General features: G+C 33.1%; 1 protein-coding gene across 2 annotated transcripts in view; it reads right to left on the bottom strand.

The window, feature by feature from the left end:
• RAB3GAP1 (RAB3 GTPase activating protein catalytic subunit 1) overlaps positions 1–26,672 on the bottom strand; it is a 94,723-nt gene that overhangs the window by 35,690 nt on the left and 32,361 nt on the right. For both annotated transcript variants that reach the window (XM_074215053.1, XM_074215054.1), the window contains 6 exons: positions 21,898–22,017; positions 21,506–21,671; positions 14,931–15,030; positions 9,053–9,134; positions 8,140–8,208; positions 5,355–5,428 (listed from right to left, as the gene is read on the bottom strand). In XM_074215053.1, coding sequence (XP_074071154.1) covers positions 5,355–5,428; positions 8,140–8,208; positions 9,053–9,134; positions 14,931–15,030; positions 21,506–21,671; positions 21,898–22,017 — 611 coding nt within the window. The remainder of the gene's footprint in view (positions 1–5,354; positions 5,429–8,139; positions 8,209–9,052; positions 9,135–14,930; positions 15,031–21,505; positions 21,672–21,897; positions 22,018–26,672) is intronic.

Raw genomic sequence — 26,672 nt, 5'->3', positions numbered from 1 at the left:
TTAAAAATTTTACTTATAACCCAGCTTATCTGTAACACAAATTGCATAAAATGAGAAATTCAATGTGTCTTTTAAAAAGTATCTTTCAAGGGGCAAGTTAGGTGGCACAGTGAATAGAGTACTGGCCCTGGAAGAGTCAGGAGGTCCTAAGTTCAAATTCAGTCAGATACTTACTAGCTGTGTGACCCTGGGCAAGTCATTTATCCTCACTGCCCCACTAAAATGGGGTGGGGGGGAGAAAAGTATCCTTTAGAATTGCTAGCATATTTAGCAGAAATTAAAATTCAATAATTTTCACTAATAAATTCAATTCAATAAACTCAATTAATAAAAACAAGTACCAGGACCCATAAGAAAAGAATATAATAAGATCAGACAGATTATCTGAAATAATCAGATGAACAGCTGAAGATTCCTTCAAGGACAATCTCAAATTGTTAAGCAACTCATTCAAAATAATTAAATAAGATTAAGTAGTGACAGAAAAAATTATAAGGTCAAATAAAAGAACTTCAGTATAAAGTTTTAGTAGTCTTCATTTCTAAAATATACAGAGAACTGAGTCATAGTTTTAAAACAAAAAGCCATTCCCCAATTGACAAATGGTCAAAGGATATGAAAAGGCAATTTACAGATGAGGAGATCAAAGCAATCCATAGCCATATGAAAAAATACTCTAAATCATTACTTATTAGAGAAATGCAAATTAAAGCTTCTCTGAGGTACCACCTCACACCTCTCAGATTGGCCAATATGACCAGAAAGGATAATGATCATTGTTGGAAGGGTTGTGGGAAATCTGGGACACTATTACACTGTTGGTGGAGCTGTGAACTCATTCAACCTTTCTGGAGAGAAATTTGTAATTATGCCCAAAGGGCAACAAAAATGTGCATACCCTTTGACCCAGCAATACCACTACTGGGTCTATATCCTGAAGAGATGATGAAAAAGGGTAAAAACATCACTTGTACAAAAATATTTATAGCAGCCCTGTTTGTGGTGGCAAAAAATTGGAAATCAAGTAAATGTCCTTCAATTGGGGAATGGCTTAGCAAACTGTGGTATATGCATGTCAGGGAACACTATTGTTCTATTGGAAACCAGGAGAGATGAGAATTCAGGGAAGCCTGGAGGGATCTGCATGAACTGATGCTGAATGAGATGAGCAGAACCAGAAAAACACTGTACACCCTAACAGCAACATGGGAGTGATGTTCAACCTTGAAGGACTTGCTCATTCCATCAGTGCAAAAATTGGGAGCAATTTGGGGCTGTTTTCAAAGGAGAGTGCCATCTGTATCCAGATAAGGAGATGTGGAGCTTGAACAAAGTTCAAGGACTATTCCCTTTAATTTAGAAAAAACAGATATCTTACTGTCTGATCTTGTCGCCTCTTAGACTTCTCGTCTCTTCTCTAAGGATATGATTCTCTCTTATCACACCCAATTTGGATCAAGGTACAACATGGAAACAAAGTAAAGACTGACAGATTGCTTCCTGTGGGGGGGTGGTGGGAGGAGGGAAGTTAGATTGGGGGGGAAACTGTAAAACTCAAATAATATCTTTAATAAAAATAAATTTTAAAAAAAGTTTTAGTAGTCTTAAAATTAAAAGGAAAAATTGAGGAAACTGAAGAAAAAAATGTAAATTTTTAAAATATTGGGGAAAAAATAGAAAATCTCAAAAATATATTGGAGCAATCAATAGCAGACTCAATGAACAACAGAATTATATGAGATACAGAACAAGTGAAATAATAACTCAAAATTATTGTAATTGTGCAAATTATTTGAAAACACATAGTTCCAAGTGATAAGACCTAGAGAAAAAAATCAAAATCAAAATGCAGTGATTATCTTCTGACCTAGCAGAAAATTTAAGTGGGGGAACCCCAAAAGAATCTGAGTATCATAGCCTAGAAAATAAAATAAAATTTCTTAGAAGTGACAAAATCTGTGGCCTCGGGCAAGCCATTTAATCCCATTTGCTTTGCAAAAAATTTAAAAAAAAAAAGAACTGGCAAAAACAAGTGACATAAAATAAAAATAGGAAGAATTAGGGGAGCAAAGAATATTTTACCTGATAGATATATAGTCAAGGGAAGAATTTATAACCAACGAGAGATGGGGAGATAATGTAGAACTCAAAATTTTAAAAAGCAAAAGTTAAAAATTATTTTTAACATATAATTTGAAAATTTAAAAAATATATTATAAAAACTGAACTGGGTACACAAATATAAAATTAAAAAGTCTCTGACCTTAGGGAATTAGAACATTATTGGGAGAAATAATATACACTATCCACAATTATCTGTAAGAGATATATATATCTCATACACACACACACACACACACACACACACACACACACACACACACACACACACACACACATATATGTATATGTAAAAATATGTGCAAAATGAATACAGAGCAAAAAAGCCAATCAGTTAAAGGGAAGTAGGAGAGGTGTTTCATGCAGAAGTTGTTTCAAGAGAACTTTAAAAGAAACAAGGCATACTAAGAGGCAGATAGGAGGAAAAACATTCTAGTCATGGAGGATGGGCCATGCAGAAGCATGGATAAAGGAGATGACCCAAATTTTCTAAAGAAAAGCAAGAAGCACAGTTTGGATGGACCATAGAGGGCATAGAAGGGAATAAGTGAAATATGTTTGAAAAGGTAGACTTGGGTTAGCTTGTGAAAGAAGTTTATACTGAAGTAGCATATTTTAAACCTTATTATTTAAAAATACAGTTAGGTGGTACAGTAGATAGAACACCAAACTTAGAGTAAGAAAGACTAGAGTTCAAATATGGCCTCAGATACTCAATCACTGTGTGACCCCAGGCATGTCACTTAATTTTGTTTGCCTCAGTTTCCTCATTTGCAAGATGAGCTGGTATCTTTGCCAAGAAAAACTCAAATGGGTCACAGAGTTGGACACAACTGAGTTGAATGAATGGCAACAAGTACAATAAAATATTTAAACAAGAGGAGCTTATATTTGATCCTAGGGGCAAGCAGAGGCCATTGGACTATGCTGAGCAGAGAGATGATAAAATCCGACTTGAATTTCTATAGCTAATAAAGAAAAATTGAAAAAGGAGAAATATCCTTTAGTACAACAACAAAATACATCAAATATTTTGGAATTAACCTAGAAAATCATATAGGATAAATCAAGGAAGGAGGATAATATTATTATTGTTAATAATAATAATAATGATGATAATAATTTGTCCCTTCATTTTTTTATTTTTATTTTTATTTATTTTTAAATTTTTATTAAAGATATTATTTGAGTTTTACAGTTTTCCCCCAATCTGTCCCTTCATTTTTGAAGAAGACCATGACATCAGGGAGGTGATGCCATGACAAGCACATGAATTGGATTTGAGTGAGGGGGTGCTGTGCTAAGTCACTAGCCTCACTTTCTCTTCCGCAGCCATTTGGGTCCAATGGCCAGAAAAAGAATCAAGATGACTAGAAATGGTCCTGGATGTGAGGCAATCAGGGTTAAATGACTTGCCCAAGGTCACACAACTAGTAAGGGACAAGTGTCTGAGGTTGAATTTGAACGCCTGTCTTCTTGAATCCAAGGCCAGTGCAATATCCACTATGCCACCTAACTGCCCTAGGAAGGAGGATATAGAATATGAGAAATAAAGGATATTTAGAAATTCAAGAATAGAGAAGCATTCTTTGCTTATGATTCTTTGCTTATAATAGATTTAACACCATTACAATAAAATATATTAATGGGGGGCAGCTAGATGGTAGAGTGGATAGAGCACTGGCCCTGAGTCAGGAAGACCTGAGTTCAAATCCAGCCTCAGACAGTTAAATAATTACCTAGCTGTGTGACCTTGGGCAAATCACATAACCCCATTGCTTTTCAAAAACAAACAAAAAAAATTTTAAATATACCACTGAATTATTTCAAAGAATTTGTCATAAAATTCTATTAAACAGATAAACAAGGATGTCAGCAAAAAAATTTGAGACAAAAAAACCAATTCAACGGAACCAGAATCATCAGATGTCAAAATGTACTGTACAGTAGTAATTACAACAATTATATGGATTTGGAAAAAAGAGAAGCAATGTAGCATAATGGATAGAGAGCAAACCTCAGATCTAAAGATTTGGGCTCAAGCTCTATCTCTAAAGTAAAATGGTTTTTTGAGGTTGGGCAAATCTCTTAACCTCTCAGTATCCCAAGAAACTCTAAAACTCTAAAAGGTGCAGAATGGTAACCAAAATGTTGAAAAAAGAATAGAGAAAAGACAGGGAACTCTAAATTTAAAAGATGAATCCTAACAAAGGGATCTGCATATTGCAACTCTGAGGGAAAAAGGGCATTTTTTGGTCCATCAAATAGAAGAAATCATGGAGATAAAGATCAATGGGCTTAATTAAACAAAGAAAAACATTTCTGTACAGAAAAAAGAAGAATCTCTAAAGTCTGTAAAGAAATGGTTGAGAACAAATGAGAGTATTAAATATTAAGACAAATGTTTTATATCCAGAATCTATATGGAAATGATAAACAAACACACACACACACACACACACACACACACACACACACACACACAAACACACAGAGTCTCTAACACTAATAACATATTCTCATAGTAACAGTGGTCAAAGGAAAAGGACACCACATACACCATATAATCAAATTCTCAAATATTCAAGAAATGCAAATCAAGGGGATCTTAAGATAACACTTTATATTCACTAAAACCAAAAAATAGCAAATTATAAAATGCAATGCTGGTGGGGTTATAGGTAAACAAACATTCTGTTATACTGTTGGTAGAGAGAGCAATATGGCTATCCTATAATCAGAGAGAATCTTTTGTCTCAACAATTTCACTGCTAGGAGTTTATCACAAAATATCAAAAAGAAAGCTTGGAAACTATAACTAATGAAATACTGGTACATTAATGTAACAATAATTAAAAAAGATAAGAAGCATGAGGAAATGTGGGGAGGAAAAAAAAACACAACAGAAATAGAGTTCAACTGCACCAGAACTTCACAGACATTGACAACAATCACATATAAAAAGGCAAAAAGGAAAGAAAACCAGAGTAGCAGACACAAAAGAATTTTTCTTTCTTGTTTTTGGATTCATTTGGTTCTCCTATGTTAAGGATATTATATAAGATTGTATTTTTTATCTTGTGTTTATTTAAGTGTTTTTAAGAACTTAATATTACTATGATTAAAAAACAACAGAATTTGACTAGTTCAAAAAAGGGAATCCAAGGTTTTAGGTTTCAGATTATTGGAGAAGACTAAGGGGAATATTCAAGAAAGTAAGCAGCCCTTCTTACCTAATAAACACTGGGGATTGTCAGCTTTTCGAACCCTTACAGACCAATGAGGAGCTTGAATAGGATCCAGATCCCTAAAAATACACAAATACACTAATTATGATCATTTTAAAGTTCCAAAAACATATCCAAATTCAATTTAGTAAGCATGTTTATAATTATCTTAACTTCATTAGTAATTTAGTATATAAAATACAATATATGGCTAAGGAAAAGAGAAAAAATATGGCACATATCCAAATACAGATAAAGATTGTCTTGGCACACAAACATGCATACAGTTAAGAGGCTAAAAAATTGTCTTAAAAAGTGTAGTGAAATCATAATGTAGGTGATAAAAGCTGAAAAGTTAAAAAGACTTTGATTCAAATCTCATTTTTAACACTAGTTATCATAGGAAAATCACTTATTTTTCTGAACTTCAAGTAACTCTCTGAGAAATGAAGTTTTAGATGATTGGCATCTGTATCTACTTGGAATTCTCAAACTAATAAAATCACAGGCCTTTAATGTCATGATGTAAGACAAAGTAATCCATTATAGTTAGAATAGTCAATGTACAATTATATATTTGGATAATTCACATTTTAACATATTTTTAAAGTCTATAAATGTATTTTCATCCAAACAATCTTATGAGATGAATATAGCCAAAGAATATTAGACTTTGTGAGGTGAGATGAGTTCTCATATTCCCATGATTAGTAAGTAGTAGAGCCAGGATGTGAATTAGATCTTCGGAATTAAAAATCTAAAAATAACTATATTTCCTATGATGACTTATCATTTTTTTTTTTTTTTAGGTTTTTGCAAGGCAAATGGGGTTAAGTGGCTTGTCCAAGGCCACACAGCTAGGTAATTATTAAGTGTCTGAGAGCAGATTTGAACCCAGGTACTCCTGACTCCAAGGCCGGTGCTTTATCCACTACGCCACCTAGCTGTCCCCTGACTTATCATTTTTAAGGAAGACCAAATAAATCAAAGTGAGACAATTAGGTCTACCCAGGAACATCTTGGATGTCCAAGTTTTATACTGTTATCTATAAAAATGGAATGTTAAAATCTGCAAAAGAAAAAAAAAGTATTCTACTTCTCCATGCCTTGTAAAAGGCACCAGAGTCATTGAAACAAATTGTATTGCTCTTTGAGCACATTCTTCCAAATAATCCTTCCCATAATTTTCAACTATTTTCTAAATAATTGGACTAGATATGACATGTTTTATCACAGAACTCCATATATGTCTTAATTGTATTCCAAAACATTCTAATAATTATTGTCACTTCATGACATTTTGAGCAACTTAGATTTCCTTTATGGCAATTTCCCCCCAAAGAATAAATTCAATTTACACAAATAATTAATGTTTCATGCTTAACAGATTCATGACATGCCTAAGTGTGGAATTCTTAACAAATATGGGTCTACTTCTTGAGCCCCCAACTCAATTCCATTCATACAAAACCAATCATTTACAATGATGATACCATCAAATCTTAAACACAACTCATCACTTAAAAATAAAGCGATGATAATCAATACATAATCAATATGGAAGAAAGGGGAATAATCAAAATATCATTGTCAATATATATATCTGCCCATAAATCTTCCAAAATTTCAATTTCTAAATAATTTGCCTTATTTTCTAGAGTTTACCCTTTAGTTATTTTTTAAAAACAGTGTATGAATAGCAATCAATATTCAACCTGTCCATTTCTTTATTCTGGTGATTAGGTTTTTTGGGGTTTTTTTGGTTTTTGTTTAGTTTTTGCAAGGCAATAGGGTTAAGTGGTTTGCCCAAGGCCACACAGCTAGGTAATATTAAGTGTCTGAGGCCGAATTTGAACTCAAGAACTCCTGACTCCAGGGCTGGTGCTCTATCCACTGTGCCACCTAGCTGCCCTGTGATTACTTTCTTTTGTTTTGTTTTTATTTTTTTAAGGTTTTTGCAAAGCAAATGGGGTGATTATGTTTTGACAGGATCATCTGCTTTAAGATCACACATTTTTTGCATTTTATTTTTTATACTACAGTCACTACCAAAATGCCCTGCAACCTCATGGCCATGTCATGCTTCTATAACACCTGTGATTTTGATACTTCAGAGATCATCATGCTTCACAGGCATAAAGTATTAGTAAGAATTCAGATTTTTTTTAAAGTGCTTTTGTGTTAGGGAACAATCTGGCATTACTAAAAACATTTTGTGGCCCCTCAACTGCGATCCAGCTTGTTCTTCTACTCTTATGCTATTCTGGGCCCAGTGTATTATTCATCTTCAGTATTAGTTCAAGATATTTGTACTTACGGACTAGTTTAATGGGCTGCTCATCCAACTGCCTCTCATTACCTTATGTATTATGCATTCTTCATCCACTTGGCTTTTCCTTTATGAACTATTAAATTGATCTCTTATGAATGGTTATATATCTCACTGAGAAGGACCTAGAGTACTGTAATTTCAATGCCATAAACACAATGTAATCCATAAAAAGAAGCACCTGAGAATCCTTTCCATCCAGACTCTGAATAGACATCTTCCATGACAGCGGAAAACACTTTTTTGCAAACGTATCTTGCTTTTTATGTCTTAATGGAGAATCACAGTCATAGAATCATTAAACAATGTTATCTAATGGTTTCCAATACAATGTTATCTGGGGGCTACATTGGCTTGATCAATTTTAAAATATACTGTACAAAAGATGAACTGGTAAACCTATATGGCAATTAATTTTAATATGAAACATTTGGTCTTAATCACTAACATGAACATACTTACGAGTAAACATCATTATCCACAATGATTCCTTCAGTAAGGTGAGGCCAGGTAGTTGCTAAATGGAGCTCACTAAAATACACACAAAAAAGTCAACCAACAAGGGGTCATACAACATTTCAGATTTATCTTTGTAAGCTATTGAAAGACTGTAGTCATTAAATTTGTTCTTTTCAGTTCAGCCTTTGTTCAAAATTTCCCTTAATCCTATCCAGCTCTTTATTATCTCAGGAGACCTCATCCTAGTCTTCAGATAAGATATCTGTAACATCTTGAGAAAACTAGAGTGAAAGCAGATTAGGAAATTCAATTAACCTACTATACCTTTCTTTTCCCTTTTATTTATAGGGGATAAAATGTCTTTTTTCTTTTGCTTCTTATAAAGTATCTATTTCCTTTCCCCATTGTGTTTTCTCCTTCTTTCTGCTTATTCACTATTTCCCTATTGTCACTGTTATTTCAGAATCTCATTACAGCTACATTAAAAAATTTTTTTTACAGAAATAATCACTTTCACTATGACTAAAATAATAATGGTCACTCTGCATATTACTAAAGATTATATATATATAATATATATATATATACCTCTTTTGTTAAGTGACTCATTCAGGTCCCCCTTTTCTAAGATCATATTCAAGAGTATGAAATATTTCAAAGAACTTCAAATCTGTTTACATATCTGAAAATGGGTAGTATAAAGCATGATCACTGAATAATTAAAGAGATTTCTAATATATTAAGTAATAATGTCTCAATAATCACAGAAAATTCATTATAACCAGAATCTTAGATCACTATTCCCAGGATATTATTCATTCCAGTAGGTGGCACTGTCACTCAGAGAGAATCTAAAGAAATTGATTAAAAATTTTGGTTTTGGACTGTAACTTAAATGATAAAGATAAATTTTTACCTAATTGGATCTTCACAGGCACCAAATGGTAACTTCCCAAATTCTAAGCCTCCAACTTCTCCTCCGACAATAGCATCTATATCTGATTTTAACAACAAATAAATATTGTCTGTGAGATGGGATATAATAAGTATGAAGAGATACACAATCTAAATTCAAACTTTAGAGGATAAATTTTCAATTTCTACAAGATCTTAAGATTATTTAGGTGTACATGACAACCTAAAATTAAACCTTAGTCTAATGTATATTAAGCTTCAGCACTATAAAATAATCCAAATCTAAAATGCCTGAGATTTGTTAAAAAGAGCAAATCCAGCAGTTTGATAATGAAAACAAGGAAGAGAAAGGCTTTTGGATGGGGGGGGGGGGTCAGAAGGAGAAATTGTCAACAAAAAGGACCTGCTCTGGTTAGGCTCATAGTATTGAGTGAGGGAGGGAGACGGGGAAAGGCATGAAGTTCAGAATCAGGGTTCAATAGCAAGAATGGTTGATGCAATATTTGGCCAGGGAGATATAGACCCAAAATTTATTGGAAACTAAATAACCTCATTTTAAAGAATGAGTGGGATCAAACAACAAATTATAGAAAGAATTATTTCATCCTAGATAATGACAATAACAAAACAACATACCAAAACCTATGGGATATACTCAAGGCAGCTGTCGGGGGGATATATTATATCTTTAAATACATGAATAAATTAGAGAAAGAGGAAATCAATGAACTACATATGCAATTTGAAAAAGTCAATTATTTTATTTTTCCCTCATTAATTTCTTATCTCATTTTTTTTTTTTAGGTTTTTGCAAGGCAATGGGGTTAAGTGGCTTGCCCAAGGCCACACAGCTAGGTCATTATTAAGTGTCTGAGGCCAGATTTGAACTCAGGTATTCCTGACTCCAGGGCCAGTGCTCTATCCACTGTGCCACCTTAGCCACCCCTCCAAATCCTTCCCTCTCATTTCTTATAGGATCAGTGTTCTCCATCACATTCATAAACCATAATTTATTTGACCATTTTGTAATTGATGGGCATCTCCATAGGTTCTAGTTTTGCCACCAAAAAAATGTTGCTATAAATATTTTTCTAAGTAAAGGATCTTTTCTTTTTTTCTTTGCTCTATCTTGGGTAAAGGCCTAGCAGTGGTATAGCTAATACAAAAGACTTGCACTCAATTTAGCAAGTTTTGGTGTATAATTCCAAATTATTTTCAGAATGGTTATATCCATTCACAGCTCCATCAACAGTGCAACAATGTGTCTATCATCTTTTTTTTTTAATCCTTCTGGAGTCAGGAGGATCCAAGTTCAAATTTGGCCTCAGACACTTAATAAATGACTAGTTATTTGACCTTGGACAAGTCACTTGATCCCATTGCCTTAGATAAGTGAAATTAAAAAAAAAAACCAGACCCAAGGGAAGTCTATGGTTCTGTAATTCTGAATCTTCAAAACAACTGATTAAGGCTGATTTTAATAGTAGTCTACTAGAACTCCCAGGCCCATAATTGTGTTCTTCAGACTAAAACCCAGGTCAAGACTTGCAAAGCTTAAACCAGTAAGGTAGTGCTAATATTTGCCCTGGATCAGAATACTGAAAACTTGAAGGTCCCTAATGTGAGAGTAGTCCCAGAGATCCTAGAATACCATAATTCTCAATACACTAGTACTGAGCAGTAGTAGAATCCAAAAGAACTTCAGCAGGGCTTGGCCCTGATGTTTTTTTTAAGTCAGGAAGTAAACTGAAGAATGATCAAATGAAAAAAACAATTTCACCTTGAAGGGGATTATAAGTGATAGGATGCTCAAGACACAGAACAGAAGAAAAGGATTGTCTCCAAAGCATTTGTAAACCAAATCTCAAACTAAATAAAGCTTGGGTACAAATTCAACTAGAATTACTAGAAATTATGAAGAGTTTAAAATTTGGAAAAAATCAAAGTTATAGAAGAGAGAATTAGAAAGGGAATGGCTCAGAATGTGTACTATAAGACCCTGTTCAAAGAATAAAAATCTCTGGAAAATTAAACTGGAAGAAATGCAACCCAGAAGTCAAAAGACTTTAAAAAAATACAAGAAAATAAAAGGTATCTCATAACAGAAAAACCACCACCTAGAAAATAGATCAAGGAAAAATCAATGAACTACCTGAAAAGTCAGAAACAGACCAACAAAAAAAGTCTAAAAATCCTATTTAAAGAAGACTACCCATAGGCCTAGAAAGAATTCACTAATCTCTGGAAAAAAACTCCCAGAAAAATTAGATTCAAATTTCAGGTTTCCAGGTCAAAGGTAAAAAATACTACAAAAATAGCCAGAAAGAAGAATTCAAGCATCAAGCAAATACAATCACCATTGTACAAGATTCAGCAATCACAACTAAAATAGCAGAGAGAAGGCAAAAGATTTAGGTCTACAGCCAAAAACAAAAAACTTGCCAGAGCAAAATTAAATATAATCCTACAATGGAAAAATGACCTTTAACGAAATAAAGGACTTCCAAAACTTCTAGAGAAAAAAACCCCAACAGAGCTATGTAGGTATACAAACAAGGAGGTAGAGAGAAAAGCTAAGAGTTGAACCTCACTTTAATCTGAATTGGTGGAAGGAAGAATTTATGTGTACATGTGTGTACATACACACAAACGCACAAAGAACTAAATGCAGAAACAGATTTCACTCAACAGGGAAATTGGAAGGAAAGGGGAGAAAGGAGAGTAGATTAACAAAAGATTTAGTCCTAAACAAAACAAAATTTAACGAGTATGGTGGCAAAAACTGGAGTGTCCATCAATTGAAGAATGGTTTAACAAATTATGGTACATAAATGTGATGGAATAATAAGAAATTATGAAGGAGACAGTTCCAGAAAAATGTGGGAAGAAAGTGTTTAAACTGATTCAGAGAGAAATGATCAGAATCCGGAGAATATCTATATGATGAAAACAATACCATAAAGATAAATAACTGACTGAACTCTGATCAGTTTTCAATAATCATTAAATTGGTGCCCATTAGGTACCAGCCACCAGGCAACGCACTGGAGATAACAAAAAAGAAAAACAATCCATGCTGTCAAGGAGTTTACAAATAAATAAGAGAAGATAACACACAACAGAAAACTGACAAGTAGAGGGCGGTGAATGTGAAGGAGGAAATGGATAAGGAGGATGTGTGTGTGTGTGTGTGTGTGTGTGTGTGTGTGTGTGTACATATATGCAAAGTGGAAGCATGAGGGGAAGTACAAATATGTTTGAAAGCAATGGTAGCTAGTGGGGAAAGGGGGAGAAATTTAAAATTTAAGGAGCTAGGCCTGCTCCTTAAATATAGGCCCTAGCATCCATGTTTTTCCCTTTAGTTAGAAAATCTAATCATAGGGGCAGAGTTACTGATGAAATGTGAGGACTAAAACTGATTCAGATTTGGCATAAGGATCAACTACTGTTCCAAGGGATTGCTGATGTAACATGCTATCAACCACTGGATAGAAAAGTGAAAGACTGAAGAATGTGTGTACACACACACACACACACACACACACACACACACACACACACACAAACATATTATACATAGCCAATAAAGAAATTTATTTTGCTTAATTATATAGCTTTTTAACAGGAGTTTTATTGTCATTCATTCTCAGTTGGGAAGGAGGTAGGGAGAAAGGGTAGATTTTTGCTAATTGAAAAAAAAATTAAAATAAAATGAAACCAAAGGCAGTATTATTTTTAAGGGAATAAACTAGGTTTTTTTTTTCAATAAGGGTAAAGCACAAACTTCATAACCATGGTTGCTATGTGACATAGTGTTAAAAAAGCTAGCTAACATTCTGAAACACACAGAAAAATAATAAATATAGACAAACAAAATTATTGCTTCTTATAAATGATATGATGGTTTACTTAGAGAAACCTGGAGAGTCAACTAAAAAACTTACTGAAAAAAATTGAAAAGTTCAGAAAGTTGTAGTATATAAAATCTACTGACATAAATCATTAGTAATTTTGCATGTTACCGGTATAATTCAGCATCAAGAATGAGATAACAAAATTCCATTTTAAATGCCTATAGAATGTATAAGATTTGAAAGTCTACCTGCCAAAATGCACATAGAAGTTATAAGAATTCAATTATAAAAACCTGTTTAATACAAATAAAAACAGATCAAATTAATTGGAAAAATAGCAGATGCTTAAGGGGAGTGTTTGACAATATAATAAAAACGAGAATACTACTAACTTAATTTACTTGTTCAATGTTATACCAATCAAACAACCAAACATCATAGTAGTAGGGAAAAATAATAAAATTCATTTGGAAGGAAAAAAAAAGTCAAGAATCTCAAGAGAAATAGTGAAAAACCTCAACCTTCTTTTACTCCTCTATGGCATTAGATACTGTTGGCAATCCTCTCTTTCTGGATACTTTCTACTTCCTCAGTTTTTATAACATTACTCTCTTATGGCTCTCCTGTCTCTCTTTATACTCTTTCCATGACCACATGAGCTTATCTAAATATCAACTCTTTGCAAAAATGATTCCTCTAGCCCAAATGTCTTCCTTAATCTTCAGTCCCACTAGACCATATGCCTCTTGAACATTTTAAACTACTGTAGATGTCTTGTAAGTATTTAAATTCAATGTCTAAAATAGAATTCATATATTTTTGCCCAAAATTCACCCTCTCTTCTAAATTTCCCTATTTCTATCAAAAACTATCCTTCTATCCTTGAAACACCACATGGTTCCTATGTTTTGTTTTTAATTCTGTAACAAACCTCCCATCCTTCTACTTCTCTTGATGCACACATCCACCACCCCAGTTGAGATCTCCTAATTGGGCTTCCTGTCTCACTTCTCTTCCCTCTCAAATCCATCCCCTACACAGCTGTCAAAATGATTTTCCTACAGCTTAATGATGACCATGCCACTCCTCTGAACAATAAACTTCACATTACCTCTAGATCAAATACAAAATCCTCTGTCATAAGTACTTCACCACCTGCCTATAACCAGCCTTTTCAACCTTATTAGATATTACTTTCCAACACTCTACAATACAGCCAAACTGAACTTTTTACTATTCCTCACACATGACACTCTTGAGTCTTTGCATATGGTACTCTTAATGGTTCTATTCCTGCTTTACCTCCATCTTTTAGACTCTCTACTTTCAAAGGTTAGCTGAAGGATTATAAAACTGTAGGCCCAAAAAAACTTTCAAAGACTACCTACTAAAGTCAAATTACATGCAGTTTTTTTTATCATCAATAAGTACATATGATTTCTTTCTTTCAATAATATTTGTAAAACACAACACAGAGTCAGACACATAGTTTAAGTGCTAGATAAATGTTTATTCTCTTTTTTTCCTGTGTATGATTTTATCACCTCCTCAAACTTTACACCACCAATAAAATCATTTACAAATCTATTCTTAGTCTATGAATATGGTTTCTCTTATGTCTAATTTTAGAATACAATTTTAATCATTTACTGCATGCCAGTTTACAGCAGGAAGGTGATGTCTACATAAAATAAGCTTCCAATGACAAGTCAAATATATGGTAAATATGTCACCCCCATTTAAAAACAACAGTTTTTTAAGGGAAAAAAAAGAATCAAAGTGATAAAGAACACAGCTTATACATAGGTATGATCTGGAGAATCAACTAAAAAACTTACTGAAAAAAATTGAAAAGTTCAGAAAGTTGTAGTATATAAAATCTACTTAAATTAAGTAATTAAGTGAATGTCCTATTATATATATAATAGGTATAAGATATATAAATGATTATCAAAAATGTAGAATTTAAAACAAAAAACAATTTTTATAAAGTTTCATATCAAACAAAAGGTTTTATTTTCTTACCTGGTGGCTGCTGAGGCCAGAAGTACTGTAACCAGTCCTGAAGTACATAAGTAAACCGAATAGCTATGCTAACTGGAGGCAATGGTGTTAAAGGACAACCCTGAAAATTAATACAAAAATAGACATCATGTAAAAACTAAGTAACATCATATAAATAATAATTGTGAAGTAAATTACTTATCCCTGTAAAGTTGATGAACTATACCCATATATAATATTTTATATTTATTTCTATTAAATTTTCCTATTACATTTAGTTCAGTTTTTAGCCTGCTGAGATCTCTTCCTCTCACATAGCTCTATTTCCAAGAATGTTATAGGTACCTCCAAGTTTTTCTGATAGAACTGCCATTTATAATCTTTATTTAAGATACTGATGAAAATATTCAATAACAGTAAAGAATAAACTACAGATTGGGGCATGGGGAGGCACTCCACTGGAAAACTTCTTTCAAATTAACAAGAAATCAGAAATGAATCCTCTCTCAATATAGCCATCATCTAGCTTTTATTGTCATTTGCTAAAATCTAGGAAAATTATTTACAGGGACACCCTGTTCTGCTAATTTAATTAGTATTAAAAATAGTGAAACATACTAGTCTGGCATGACCTGTTTTTGATGAAATCATGCTGACTGCTGAATCCATTCTTTCCCCCTACTTTTTTTTTGAAAACTAGAACATTTGCCCATCTCCAGTACTACACTAGAGAGCCTATTCTCCATAATCTTTCAAATATCACTGACATAACACTCAGCTCAATAAATAATAATCCTCATAATATCTACCAATCACTAGAGTATTTAAAAGAAAAATATAAAAATATTTGGTGATGATAACAAAATAATCTCCACCACCAGTAAGGAATACCCCCCCCCAGGAAATAATTCATTCATCATAAAAATCTGAATTTTCAAACTGGAGTAAGTAAATAACAACATGTGCACATATCATTTTAAACACAAAGGCTGTGTAGTGAACAAAGATGAACTTCCAAGCCATGATGACTCAGGTTCAAGTCCTACCTCTAATACCTACTGGTTTTATAAACCCTGGGCATGTTTTAGCTCGTTCTGTAAGACTATAAATTGCAAAGGTGTTAATCTGCATTGGTAAAGACAATTTTTCCATCTGGGAATTCTCTCCAGGATTGAAAAATCACAGATTCAGGCCTAATCCTTAACATTTAGATTTTTAAGGTCCTTTCCTCATAATAACACATGAGGTAAGTAATCGATTTTTACAAAACTAAGAATCAAAGAGATTAAAGTAACTTGGCCAGGATCACAAGGTTAGTCAGGGTCATTCCTGGGATGTGAACTCAGGTCTTTCTGATTCTAAGTCCATTATTATACCAAGGTGGCTTCTCATATAATGTGTTAGCTCCTTATTTAATATTGTAGGCTTCTCTGTTAAATATATAAAATACCCAGAAAGGGGGGGGGGGATAAGCAGAACTGAAAGCTAAGAGAACAGAAAGCTGAGTGATCCCTAAACATAAATCACATTCCTATGTTTTAGACATGACCAGAACCAAGGGAAGATCAAAGGAGGGATTATTACAGCAGTGACAGAATGAAAAGTGAACTACCAAGAGGGGACAAGAGCATAATATTTCTTTTGCACCAACCCAGTCAGCAGTGGGGTTATCATTACAAACCTTTGTTCATGTCAATAATTTTCAGGTATAGGGGAGTTTAGCCCCAGGATAGTCTTATAACTTTATAAAAACAAGTTAATGAGAAAATAACAACTACAAATTAATTTTACATCAATCTCATTTAACTGGGGGATGGGAAAAGGAGTGTTGGAGAAGAATGGCAATAAGCAGAAAGACCAGAAATTGGACTTATCTTAAAAATCGATTTTTTTAAAAAAGGCATATGTAATGAGAAGACACTTAATTCTGTTAAATATAATGGTCTTTCAATGTACTCTTGTGAGATATTTATAGCAAAGAGCTCATTTATGACTTCCTAACTTCATAGTCAATTTGATGCTGAATGAAATACTCATTTTAAAATTCAGTAAGCTTCACCATATAAAGTGAAACCATTATAAAATTTAAGAACAAGTAGGATGTTTTTATTTAACAATTTAAAATTTTTAAGAATCAAAACAAGTTTGCTATCTCATAAACCCAAATTAAGACTAAAAAAAGCCATCAGCTGGCAAAGAGTTGAAAATTAAGTGAATGCCCTTCAATTGGGGAATGGCTTAGCAAACTGTGGCATATGTATGTCATGGAACACTATTGTTCTATTGGAAATCAGGAGGGATGGGAATTCAGGGAAGCCTGGAAGGATTTACATTAAATGATGCTGAACGAGATGAGCAGAACCAGAAAAACATTGTACACCCTTAACAGTAACATGGGGATGATGATCAACCTTGATGGACTTGCTCATTCCATCAGTACAACAATGAGGGGCAATTTTGGGCTATCTGCAATGAAGAATACCATCTGTATCCAGAAAAAGAATTGTGGACTTTGAACAAAGACCAAAGACTATTACCTTCAATTTAGAAAAAAAAACCCTGTTATTATGTAATTTTTCTATCTCTTATACTTTTATTTTTCTTCCTTAAGGATATGATTTCTCTCTGATCACATTCAACTGAGATCAATGTATACCATGGAAACAATGTAAAGACTAACAGACTGACTTCTGGGGGAGTAGGGGGAGGGAATCAAGAATAGGGGAACATTGTAAAACTCAAAATAAATAAAATCTTTCTAAAAAAAAAGTTACCAGTCTAGAAAAGAGAACCAAACCAAACTGCCTCTATGTTTACTGAACAAAATCAAAATCTTAAGAATTCAAATTCTATGCAGGTGCAGTTGTGATTTTTTTTTTATAAAATGCAAGCATATTAGAGTCTAAAGAGGATAAGATCCTAAAATTCTGTTCTGATAACTCATCGGGAATATTAATAAAGAGTAAAGCAATGTTTATTGCTGGATAATTAATAGGAAATTCATGTTTATTTTTCTTTTTTTTAAATCATAAATAAGGAAAAGTGAGCCAGATTTCCCACCATCTTAACCTAGACAATTAACTTCTCTTTGTCTTTAACTATAAAATAAGTGACAGAAGAACTTTAAGGTCCTGGGGAAATACTTCAAATCATCTTGGTGGAGAGAATCATATCCACTGGGAATGAGAAGAGTATGTCAGTTTGGAAAACAATTCTTCTAGTATACAAACTCCTAGGAAATGTTGGATTAAATATAATTGTTTCTGACAGACATATCTAAAATGTAGAAAAAAGCAAGAAAAATAAAAAGTGAAAAAATATACTTCAAGCTGCATTCAGAATTTATTCTCTTTCTGGAAGTATACAGCATTTTTCATCAATAGTCTTTTGGAATTGTCTTGGGTCATTATATTGATCAAAAAGTTGCTAAATTCTCAGTTGATCAAATTTAAAATATTGCTGTTACTGTGTTCTTTTGATTCTTCTCACTTCACTTTACATCAGTTCTTATAGATCTTGTCATATTTTTACCTAAAACATTATCTTTCATCATTTCTTATAGCATAATAGTATTCCATCACAATAATACGCCACAACCTATTCAGTCTTCCCCAGTTGATGGGCATCCCCTTAATTTTCAAATCTTTGCCAATATAAAAAGACTTGCAATAAATAGTTTTGTATTTTGATTATACTTTCAAATTGTTTGCCAGAATGATTGAATCAGTACAAACTCCATGAACAGTGCATTAGTGTACCTATTTTTCCATATCTCCTTTAAAATTTGTAATTTTCATTTTTTTTATATTACATGATCTGAGAGGTATGAGATGGTACCCCAGAGTTGTTATAATTTGCTTTTCTCTAATCAATGGTGATTTAGAGTTTTTTCATGTGACTAAAGCTTTAGTATTTTCTTCTGAAAAGTACCCATTCATGTCCCTCGACCATTTATCAATTGGGGAATTTGCTCTTATTTTTTTTATAAATTTAATTTCATTTTCTGTATTTGAGAAATGAGGCCATTATCAGTGAAACCTGCAGTAATTTCCTCCCCCACACCAAGTTTCCTGCTTTTCTTCTAATCTTGGCTACAATGATATTATCAAAATTATCCATTTTACTTCCCATGATCCTTTCTATCTCTTGTTTGTTCATAATCTCTTCTTTCATTCATAGATCTGAAAGGTAAAAATTTCCAGGTTCCCCTAATTTGCTATCACCTTTTATGTCTAAATCATGTACTCATCTTGACCTTACCTTGTTATGCAGCAAGATATTGACCTAAGTCTACTCTCTGCCAAACTGTTTTCCAGTTTTCTCATTATTTTCATTAAATATTGAAGCTTGAATTTTTGGTTTTACCAAACATTAGATTATTTACTACCACATAATGTGTACTTAATATATTCCACTGATCCACCCACCACTCAATTTCTTAGCCAGTACCAGATTGCTTTGATGACAATTATTTTGTAATACACTTTAAAATCTGGTACTACTAGGTAAGTCTTCTTTCACATTTTTTTCATTGATTCCCTTAATATTCTTGACTTTATGTTCTTCTAGATGATTTAGAGTACATTATTAATATTTTTCCTTGATAGTCCTGTCTAGTTTTAAATTCTATAAGATAAATTGACATGGCCCTTACTCCAGATGTCTATGAAGATGCCACAGGAAGATAATTTTAATTGCACTTTGAATCAGAAGGGCTGGCATCAAGTCCTGGCTCCACCACCTATCTAATGTGTTACCTTAGGTAAGTCCTTATGTTCTCTAAACCTCAATTTCTTAATCTGAAAATGAGGTTAATAATATTTGCTACTACCTACCTCATAGCAACTGTCATAAGGATTGACTGAAAGTGCTCTCTCTGAAATTATGACAACTGAAGCAAAGTGGGAAAAACAAAGAATTATAAACATACAAAGAAGGAGGACTTTTGTTGGCAAAAGGCCAAAATTTGATTAGATTTAGATTAAGTCAGACTTTAGGGTCCATTTGCTCCTAAAAAGTGGTTCCTACTCTGGGAAGAAGAAAGAGCTGAATCAGAAAGGCTTACTTAAATATTTCTTTTGGTCATATTGACATATTTTTTGTCATACTGACAAAGGATCCTCAATGAGAATGTTTTTGTGATTGAGAGGGGAGAGAAAGAGGTCAGGTAAGCATTAATTTAACTGATTTGCATGTAATTGTCCTTGATAGGAAGAAGGGATATAATAGGGTAGAAACATCTAAAAATATTGTAGCTTTAAATTCTCCCAAAGCATTGACTTGTAAAAAATAAGCAGCACTTGTCATTTCAGGTAAAAAGAGAGGTTCTAGAAAATAAAATTCCTTCTCAGATGAAAATCACTTTTTATAAATACACACACACACACACACACACACACACACACACACACACAAATCTAATTTTATCACCATAAAACATAGAGCTTCACATTATCTAATAGCAGCATTTTATGAAGCTCTAGGCCTAAAAACAAAATTGCTTAAAAGGGCTGTCCTATGAAAATAAAGTCTTTTAAGAAACTTTAACATTCCTATAATCCAAATCAATGTAATCAGACAGCATGATAAATTACAATATTGCCTAGAATCTAAGGCAATGTTCCCTCCAAAGTGGGCTTCTAAAAATCAGTCAAATTCCCTATTCCCTGTTATCTCCAAGTCTAGCAACCTATGGATCTATCCCCTTCTTAGAGTGGTCAGGGGACACGTTATTGAACTCTGACTCACTTTTTCAGAGGGCCTTTCCAGCATATTTTCTTTTTTACAAAGCACTTCATTATGCTCCCTCTTGTCTTGAGTTACAAAGGAGGCAAAAAAAAGACATCAAGATCAGTAGCATAGCATTAAACCATCTGGAAATCGTTCATCTAGAATGATTACTAAAAATAATTAGTAATTAGCATTTCTCTTTATACTAAAATCCTTTTTGGTTTGTTTTTGCAAGGCAATGGGGTTAAAGTGACTTGCCCAAGGCCACACAGCTAGGTAATCATTAAGTGTCTGAGGCCGGATTTGAACTCAGGTCCTCCTGACTCCAGGGCCGGTGCTCTATCCACTGTGCCACCTAGCTGCCCCTTAGCATCTTTTTTTAAAGGACAGTAAAACATTTCTTTTCCTAAATAAAAATGTACAGAAGTAATTATGAACACACATTACCAAGCTTTTCAAAATTATTTCTAACATCAAGAATTGTTGTTAAAAAATACCGTCTTCATTTCCTGCCAAGATAGCAGAGAGAAGACAGGCACTGCATTAATGCTCCCTGTGTCCCCTCTAAAATAACAAGAAAGAAACCTCTTAACAAAAAATACCTTCTTGGGGCGGCTAGGTAGCACAGTGGATAGAGCACCGGTCCTGGAGTCAGGGTACCTGAGTTCAAATCCGGCCTCAGACACTTAATGATTACCTGTGTGGCCTTGGGCAAGCCACTTAACCCCATTTGCCTTGCAAAAAAACGAAAAAAAAAAAAAAAACCACAAAAAAAACCAAACCCAAAAACTTTAAAAAAATGCCTTCTTAATAGTAAATGAAATTATTTACTTTTATCTGGATTCCCAAACACAATCTCCACTTACTATTTTTGATTTGAAGATATCCAACAGCCCTGATAAATGAGTATACTGATTTGGCACTTTGCGAAGATGAACCATTTCAAAGTCAGTTCGAACTCCTGGACCTTGACATTCACCTACATACATTCTTCGCCATTTGTGATGTATCTGCACGAAGAGTGGCACCTGACTAAAGAAAATGTTTTGGTGGTTAGCTAAGATTCTTTAATTATTTACTATTTCCAGACCCTAGATATATTATTTTTCATTTATATCAAGTTGAATGTCTCTTTACATTGAATTAAAGATTAATCAAGCAAGCATTTATTAAAGTCTTTTTATATGCCAGAAACACAAATCTGAATGAAAACCTTAAAAAAAACTTACATTGAAAATTTTTAGAAACTTTTACCTACCAGCCTGTATTCCCCAATGCAATAGAAACAGAACTCAGAAGAAGATTGCACTTTGATTCACTAAGAACAGCATCATTATTTGCAGCTGGGGCAATCACTACAAATTCACGTAGTCCATACCTAAAAGAGAAATTTGAACAAAAATTCCATCAGAAGAAAATTTCATAAAACAAAAGTTTCTTGATGTTAGCAAGCAAGAAACAATTAAGAAAAGGTATACACATTTCACTAAAAAAAATTAAAGATGGGGATTGATTAAACTAGAAATCTTAATTTTTTATTGTTAATTTAACAGGTAAAAGATTGAATTTCCTTTGCTTCTTATCCCTATTATTTGCTCATGACTTCACATTTTCAAAATAAGGGGAAAAGGAAATATTAAGGAATAGTCTTCCCTTTGAGATGCAGAAAGTACTAGGATATGGTTAGTTTTGAATCAGAACACATTGAAAAAAAGTCTAATAATATAGCAGGGAGAGGACTAAGAAAATAAGAAACTAAGCTTCCCGAAATAGTAGGGAGGGGGGGAGGCCTGTCAGTCCAAAAAGTATGAAAACTCATTTCTTGAAATAAAAAACACAATGATGTTTTGAAATCACTATTATTAAAAAATGCAAATAAAAACTGGGAGGTTTCACCTTATATCCATTATATCAGCAAAAAAAATGACAAAAATGAAAAATAACTATTTTTGGTGGGATTGGAAGAGCACAAACACAATAATGCACTACTAGTGAGGCTGTGACTTGATCTAGTCATTCTATAAAGCTTACCATATCCTAAAAGACATTTAAATGTATATATCCTTTGAGATACAGCAATATCAGAACTAAATATATATTCCAAAATTTTTATGTAATGGAGAACTAGAAAATAAAGTGACACCCATTAAGTGGGGAATGATTCAACATAGTGAAATGAATGCAAAGAAATATTAGTATACCTCAAAGTGAGGATAAAAGGGGCAATTTCAGAATAACCTGGGAAGATTTGTATAAATTGATGCAAAGGAAATGAAATGAACACAACTAGAACATTTTATAATGAGTATAATATTGATTGTAAAGGAAAACAACTTTGAAAGACTTAAAGATCTTGGTCAACGAAATGAGTAACTACAGAAGAATGATGATATACGTTCTACCTCTTGATAGAGGAGGGATGGACTAGCAAATGCAGTATGAGACGTTTTCTAATGTGGACAACACACACACACACACACACATACACTTATTGTGCTTAACAATATTATTTTTTTTAATGAGGGTTTTTATTTTTGAGGAAAAAAGTTAACAAAGGTTGAGGAAGACTGATAGTGATGCAAAGAAAAAAGATTAAAAGCACACCAACATCAATATACCTTCAAAAATACACAAAAGAGATAAGGAGGGGCAGCTAGGTGGTGCAGTGAATAGAGCACCGGTCCTGGAGTCAGGAATACCTGAGTTCAAATCCAGCCTCAGACACTTAATAATTACCTAGCTATGTGGCCTTGGGAAAGCCATTTAACTCCACTGCCTTGCAAAAAAAAATCCAAAAAGAAAAAAAAGATAAGGAAAAAGTTCAGATGTAGACAAAGACAAGCAGAGTAGTGTTAGCTATATTTTAGATATGTTTTAAAAAATTAAACCATATGTAATAGAGATTAAAGGTTCATATGCAATCCTCTTATTTTTAATATGTAAACATTCACGTTTGTTGATGTTTCTCAAATTCTTAAAAAAACAATAAAAAATTCATTTTTTGGAAATAAAATCAACTAAAAAAACTAAAACAATGTTATAGAGTCCCAAAATATTAAACAATTTCTCTCTACTATAAAACTACAGAATATTTATAATACTCTAAGTAGAGAATAAAGATAGATGTGCAAAATCCTCTTTTTCCCAAATCCTTCCCTTTTTCTTCCTTTTACTTATTTAACATGAAGTTTAACTTTCATGTGAAAACATGAAATTCTATTTTCAAAAAAATTAAGCTATGGTGTGAAAATTTACATTCAAATGTTCTATGTTTATAAAGTGTTAAATGGGTTCTTGATAACATGAAAATTTAGAAAATGTAATATAATATACTACATTTTGTGTAGCAAAATAAAACCAAAGATTTTAGAAAAGAAAATTATTTTCTGATATATAGCTATAATCAACTAAATTGATATTCACATTTTGATCACATGTAAAGGTTTGCCTCATAAAATGGTATAAAGAGTTTTGGTTTTCTAGTAATCTTAAATAATCTTTACTTTGTAAAGTTTTTTAAAACCTCAGCTAGAAAAAAAAATAAAATAAAATAAAAAAGGGCTAGGTGGCGCAGTGAATAGAGCACTGGCCTTGGAGTCAGGAGTACCTGGGTTCAAATCTGACCTCAAGACACTTAATAATTACCTAGTCGTGTAGCCTTGGGCAAGCCACTTAACCCCATTGCCTTGCAAAATCTTAAAAAACAAAAACAAAACAAAAAAAAAACAACAAACCTCAGCTAGATGAATTATCAGATGACTTATAAATACATATGCAATGGAAATATCCCATGATGTTTATCTCACACTTCTATGGCACTTAAAGATTTAGAAAACTTATTTTAATGCATATTTTAGTTAACAAAGATTTTGGTACCATGGTTGGGGTGCTAAAGGGAGAGAGTACTGGGGAGAGTTATATGGTTGGAGTACTATAGAGGAGGGAGAGAGTGTACTTACAGGGACTGGACATGAAAACATCAACAAGAGATTTTGCTTTGCTTGATGCTTTGGCTACAATTGGAGGAAATGTGTGGGGGGGAGAGTGGGGTGGTATATATAAATGGTTCATGAAATGATTTGACTTTGCATTATGCTTTGGCTCATGAGGTTTGTAGATCCATAGAGGGTACTTGAAAAGGGGGTAAGTTATAAAATGATTACAATTTGATGTGATTTATGATTCTTGAGAAGTGTATTTCTTTCTTTTTTTTTTTTTTAGGTTTTTGCAAGGCAAACGGGGTTAAAGTGGCTTGCCCAAGGCCACACAGCTAGGTAATTATTAAGTGTCTGAGAACGGATTTGAACCCAGGTACTCCTGACTCCAGAGCCAGTGCTTTATCCACTACACTACCTAGCTGCCCCAGAGAAGTGTATTTCTAATGAGACAGAAGAGGGAAGTGTAATTAATGTCTATGAGGCAATGTTGCTTATCAATAAATCAACCAACCTTGAGAACAGAACTCTCAGGACAGATAAAAGGAATACATTTTGAGTAGGGGCTGTAAGTATAAAACAGGGTTAAAGCAATAAAAACATAAAAAGGATTATACTAGGAAAAGGCTAGGCATTGGTGGTTAAATAACACCAAGTGAAAAGACACAAAAAACCTATTATAGTAGGAAAAAAGAAGGGAGAATGGGAACACTGAGTAAATCCTACTCAAAAGGCCCAGAGAGAGAATAACCCACATTCCCAGTTGGGTTTAAAAATCTCTCCTACCCTACAGGGAAGACAAGAGGGGGATGGAAAGAAAGGGAAAGAAGGGACTGATAAAAGGTAAGTAAAAATAAAGTTAAAGTTAAAGTTTAAAAGAAAAGTTAAAGGGGAAAGGGAACAAAATATTGGTGAGGAAGAGTAAGTTGAAAGTGAAGTGTAAAGTATAAATAAGGAAATGCAACGTGGAGGAAAATACAGAATTAGTAATCTTGGGGCAGCTAGGTGGTGTATAGATAGAGCACCCACCCTGGAGTCAGGAGGACCTGGGTTCAAATCTGGCCTCAGACAATCAATAATTACCTAATTGTGTGACCTTGGGCAAGTCACTTAAACCCACTGCCTTGCAAAAACAAACCAAAAAAAAAAAAGGAATTAGTCATCTTAACTTTAAATGTAAATTGGATGAACTCTCCTATAAAATGGAAGCAAACAACAGAATGGATTAAAAATCAGAATCCTACAATATGTTGTTTACAAGAAACACATCTGAAGCAGAGATACATACAAAGTAAAGGTAATAGGCTGGAGCAAAATGTATTACACTTCAGTGTAAGTAAAAAAATCAGGGTTAGCTAAACTGACCTCAAAGCAAAACCAAAAATAGATTTCATTAAAAGGAAAGGCACCATAAACAAAAATGTTATATCATTATTAAACATATGCACCAAGTGATATAGTGTCCAAATTTTTATAGGAGAAGCTGAATGAATTACAAGGAGACATAGAAAGAATAACTTTATAATGAGGGTCCTCAACCTCCCCTCTCTCAGAATTAGATAAATCTAATTACAAACTAAATAATAAGAAAAATAGAAACTTAGAACTTAGATATGAACAGGGATAGAAAAGAATATACTTTTTTCCTCTGCAGTACATGGCACCTATACCAAAAATGACCATAATAGCACATAAAAACCTAACAATCAAATGTAGAAAGGCAGAAATAATGGATGCATGCTTTTCAGATCATGATGCAATAAAACTTCACGTAATAAAGGGTCATGGAAAGATAAACTAAAAATGAATTGGAAACTAAATAACTTAATTTTAAAGAAGTGGATCAAGCAACAAATCATAGACATAAATCAACCATTTCATCTAAGAAAATGTTAACAGTGGGAGAGCATACCAAAATTTATAGGATGCAACCAAAGCAGTTTTTAGAGGAAATTTTATATTTTTAAATGCTTATGTGAATAAAATAGAGAAAGAGGAGTTATGCAACTAAAAAATGCTAAAGGAGAATAAATTAAAGATCTCCAATTGAATACCAATTTAGAAATTCTAGAAATCAAAGGAAAAATTAATAAAACTG

Source organism: Macrotis lagotis, chromosome 1 (assembly GCF_037893015.1).
Source record: "Macrotis lagotis isolate mMagLag1 chromosome 1, bilby.v1.9.chrom.fasta, whole genome shotgun sequence".
Taxonomy (NCBI): Eukaryota; Metazoa; Chordata; class Mammalia; order Peramelemorphia; family Peramelidae; genus Macrotis; species Macrotis lagotis.
Note: the sequence above shows the minus strand (reverse complement) of the source record. Positions and strands in the feature narration are given on the sequence as shown.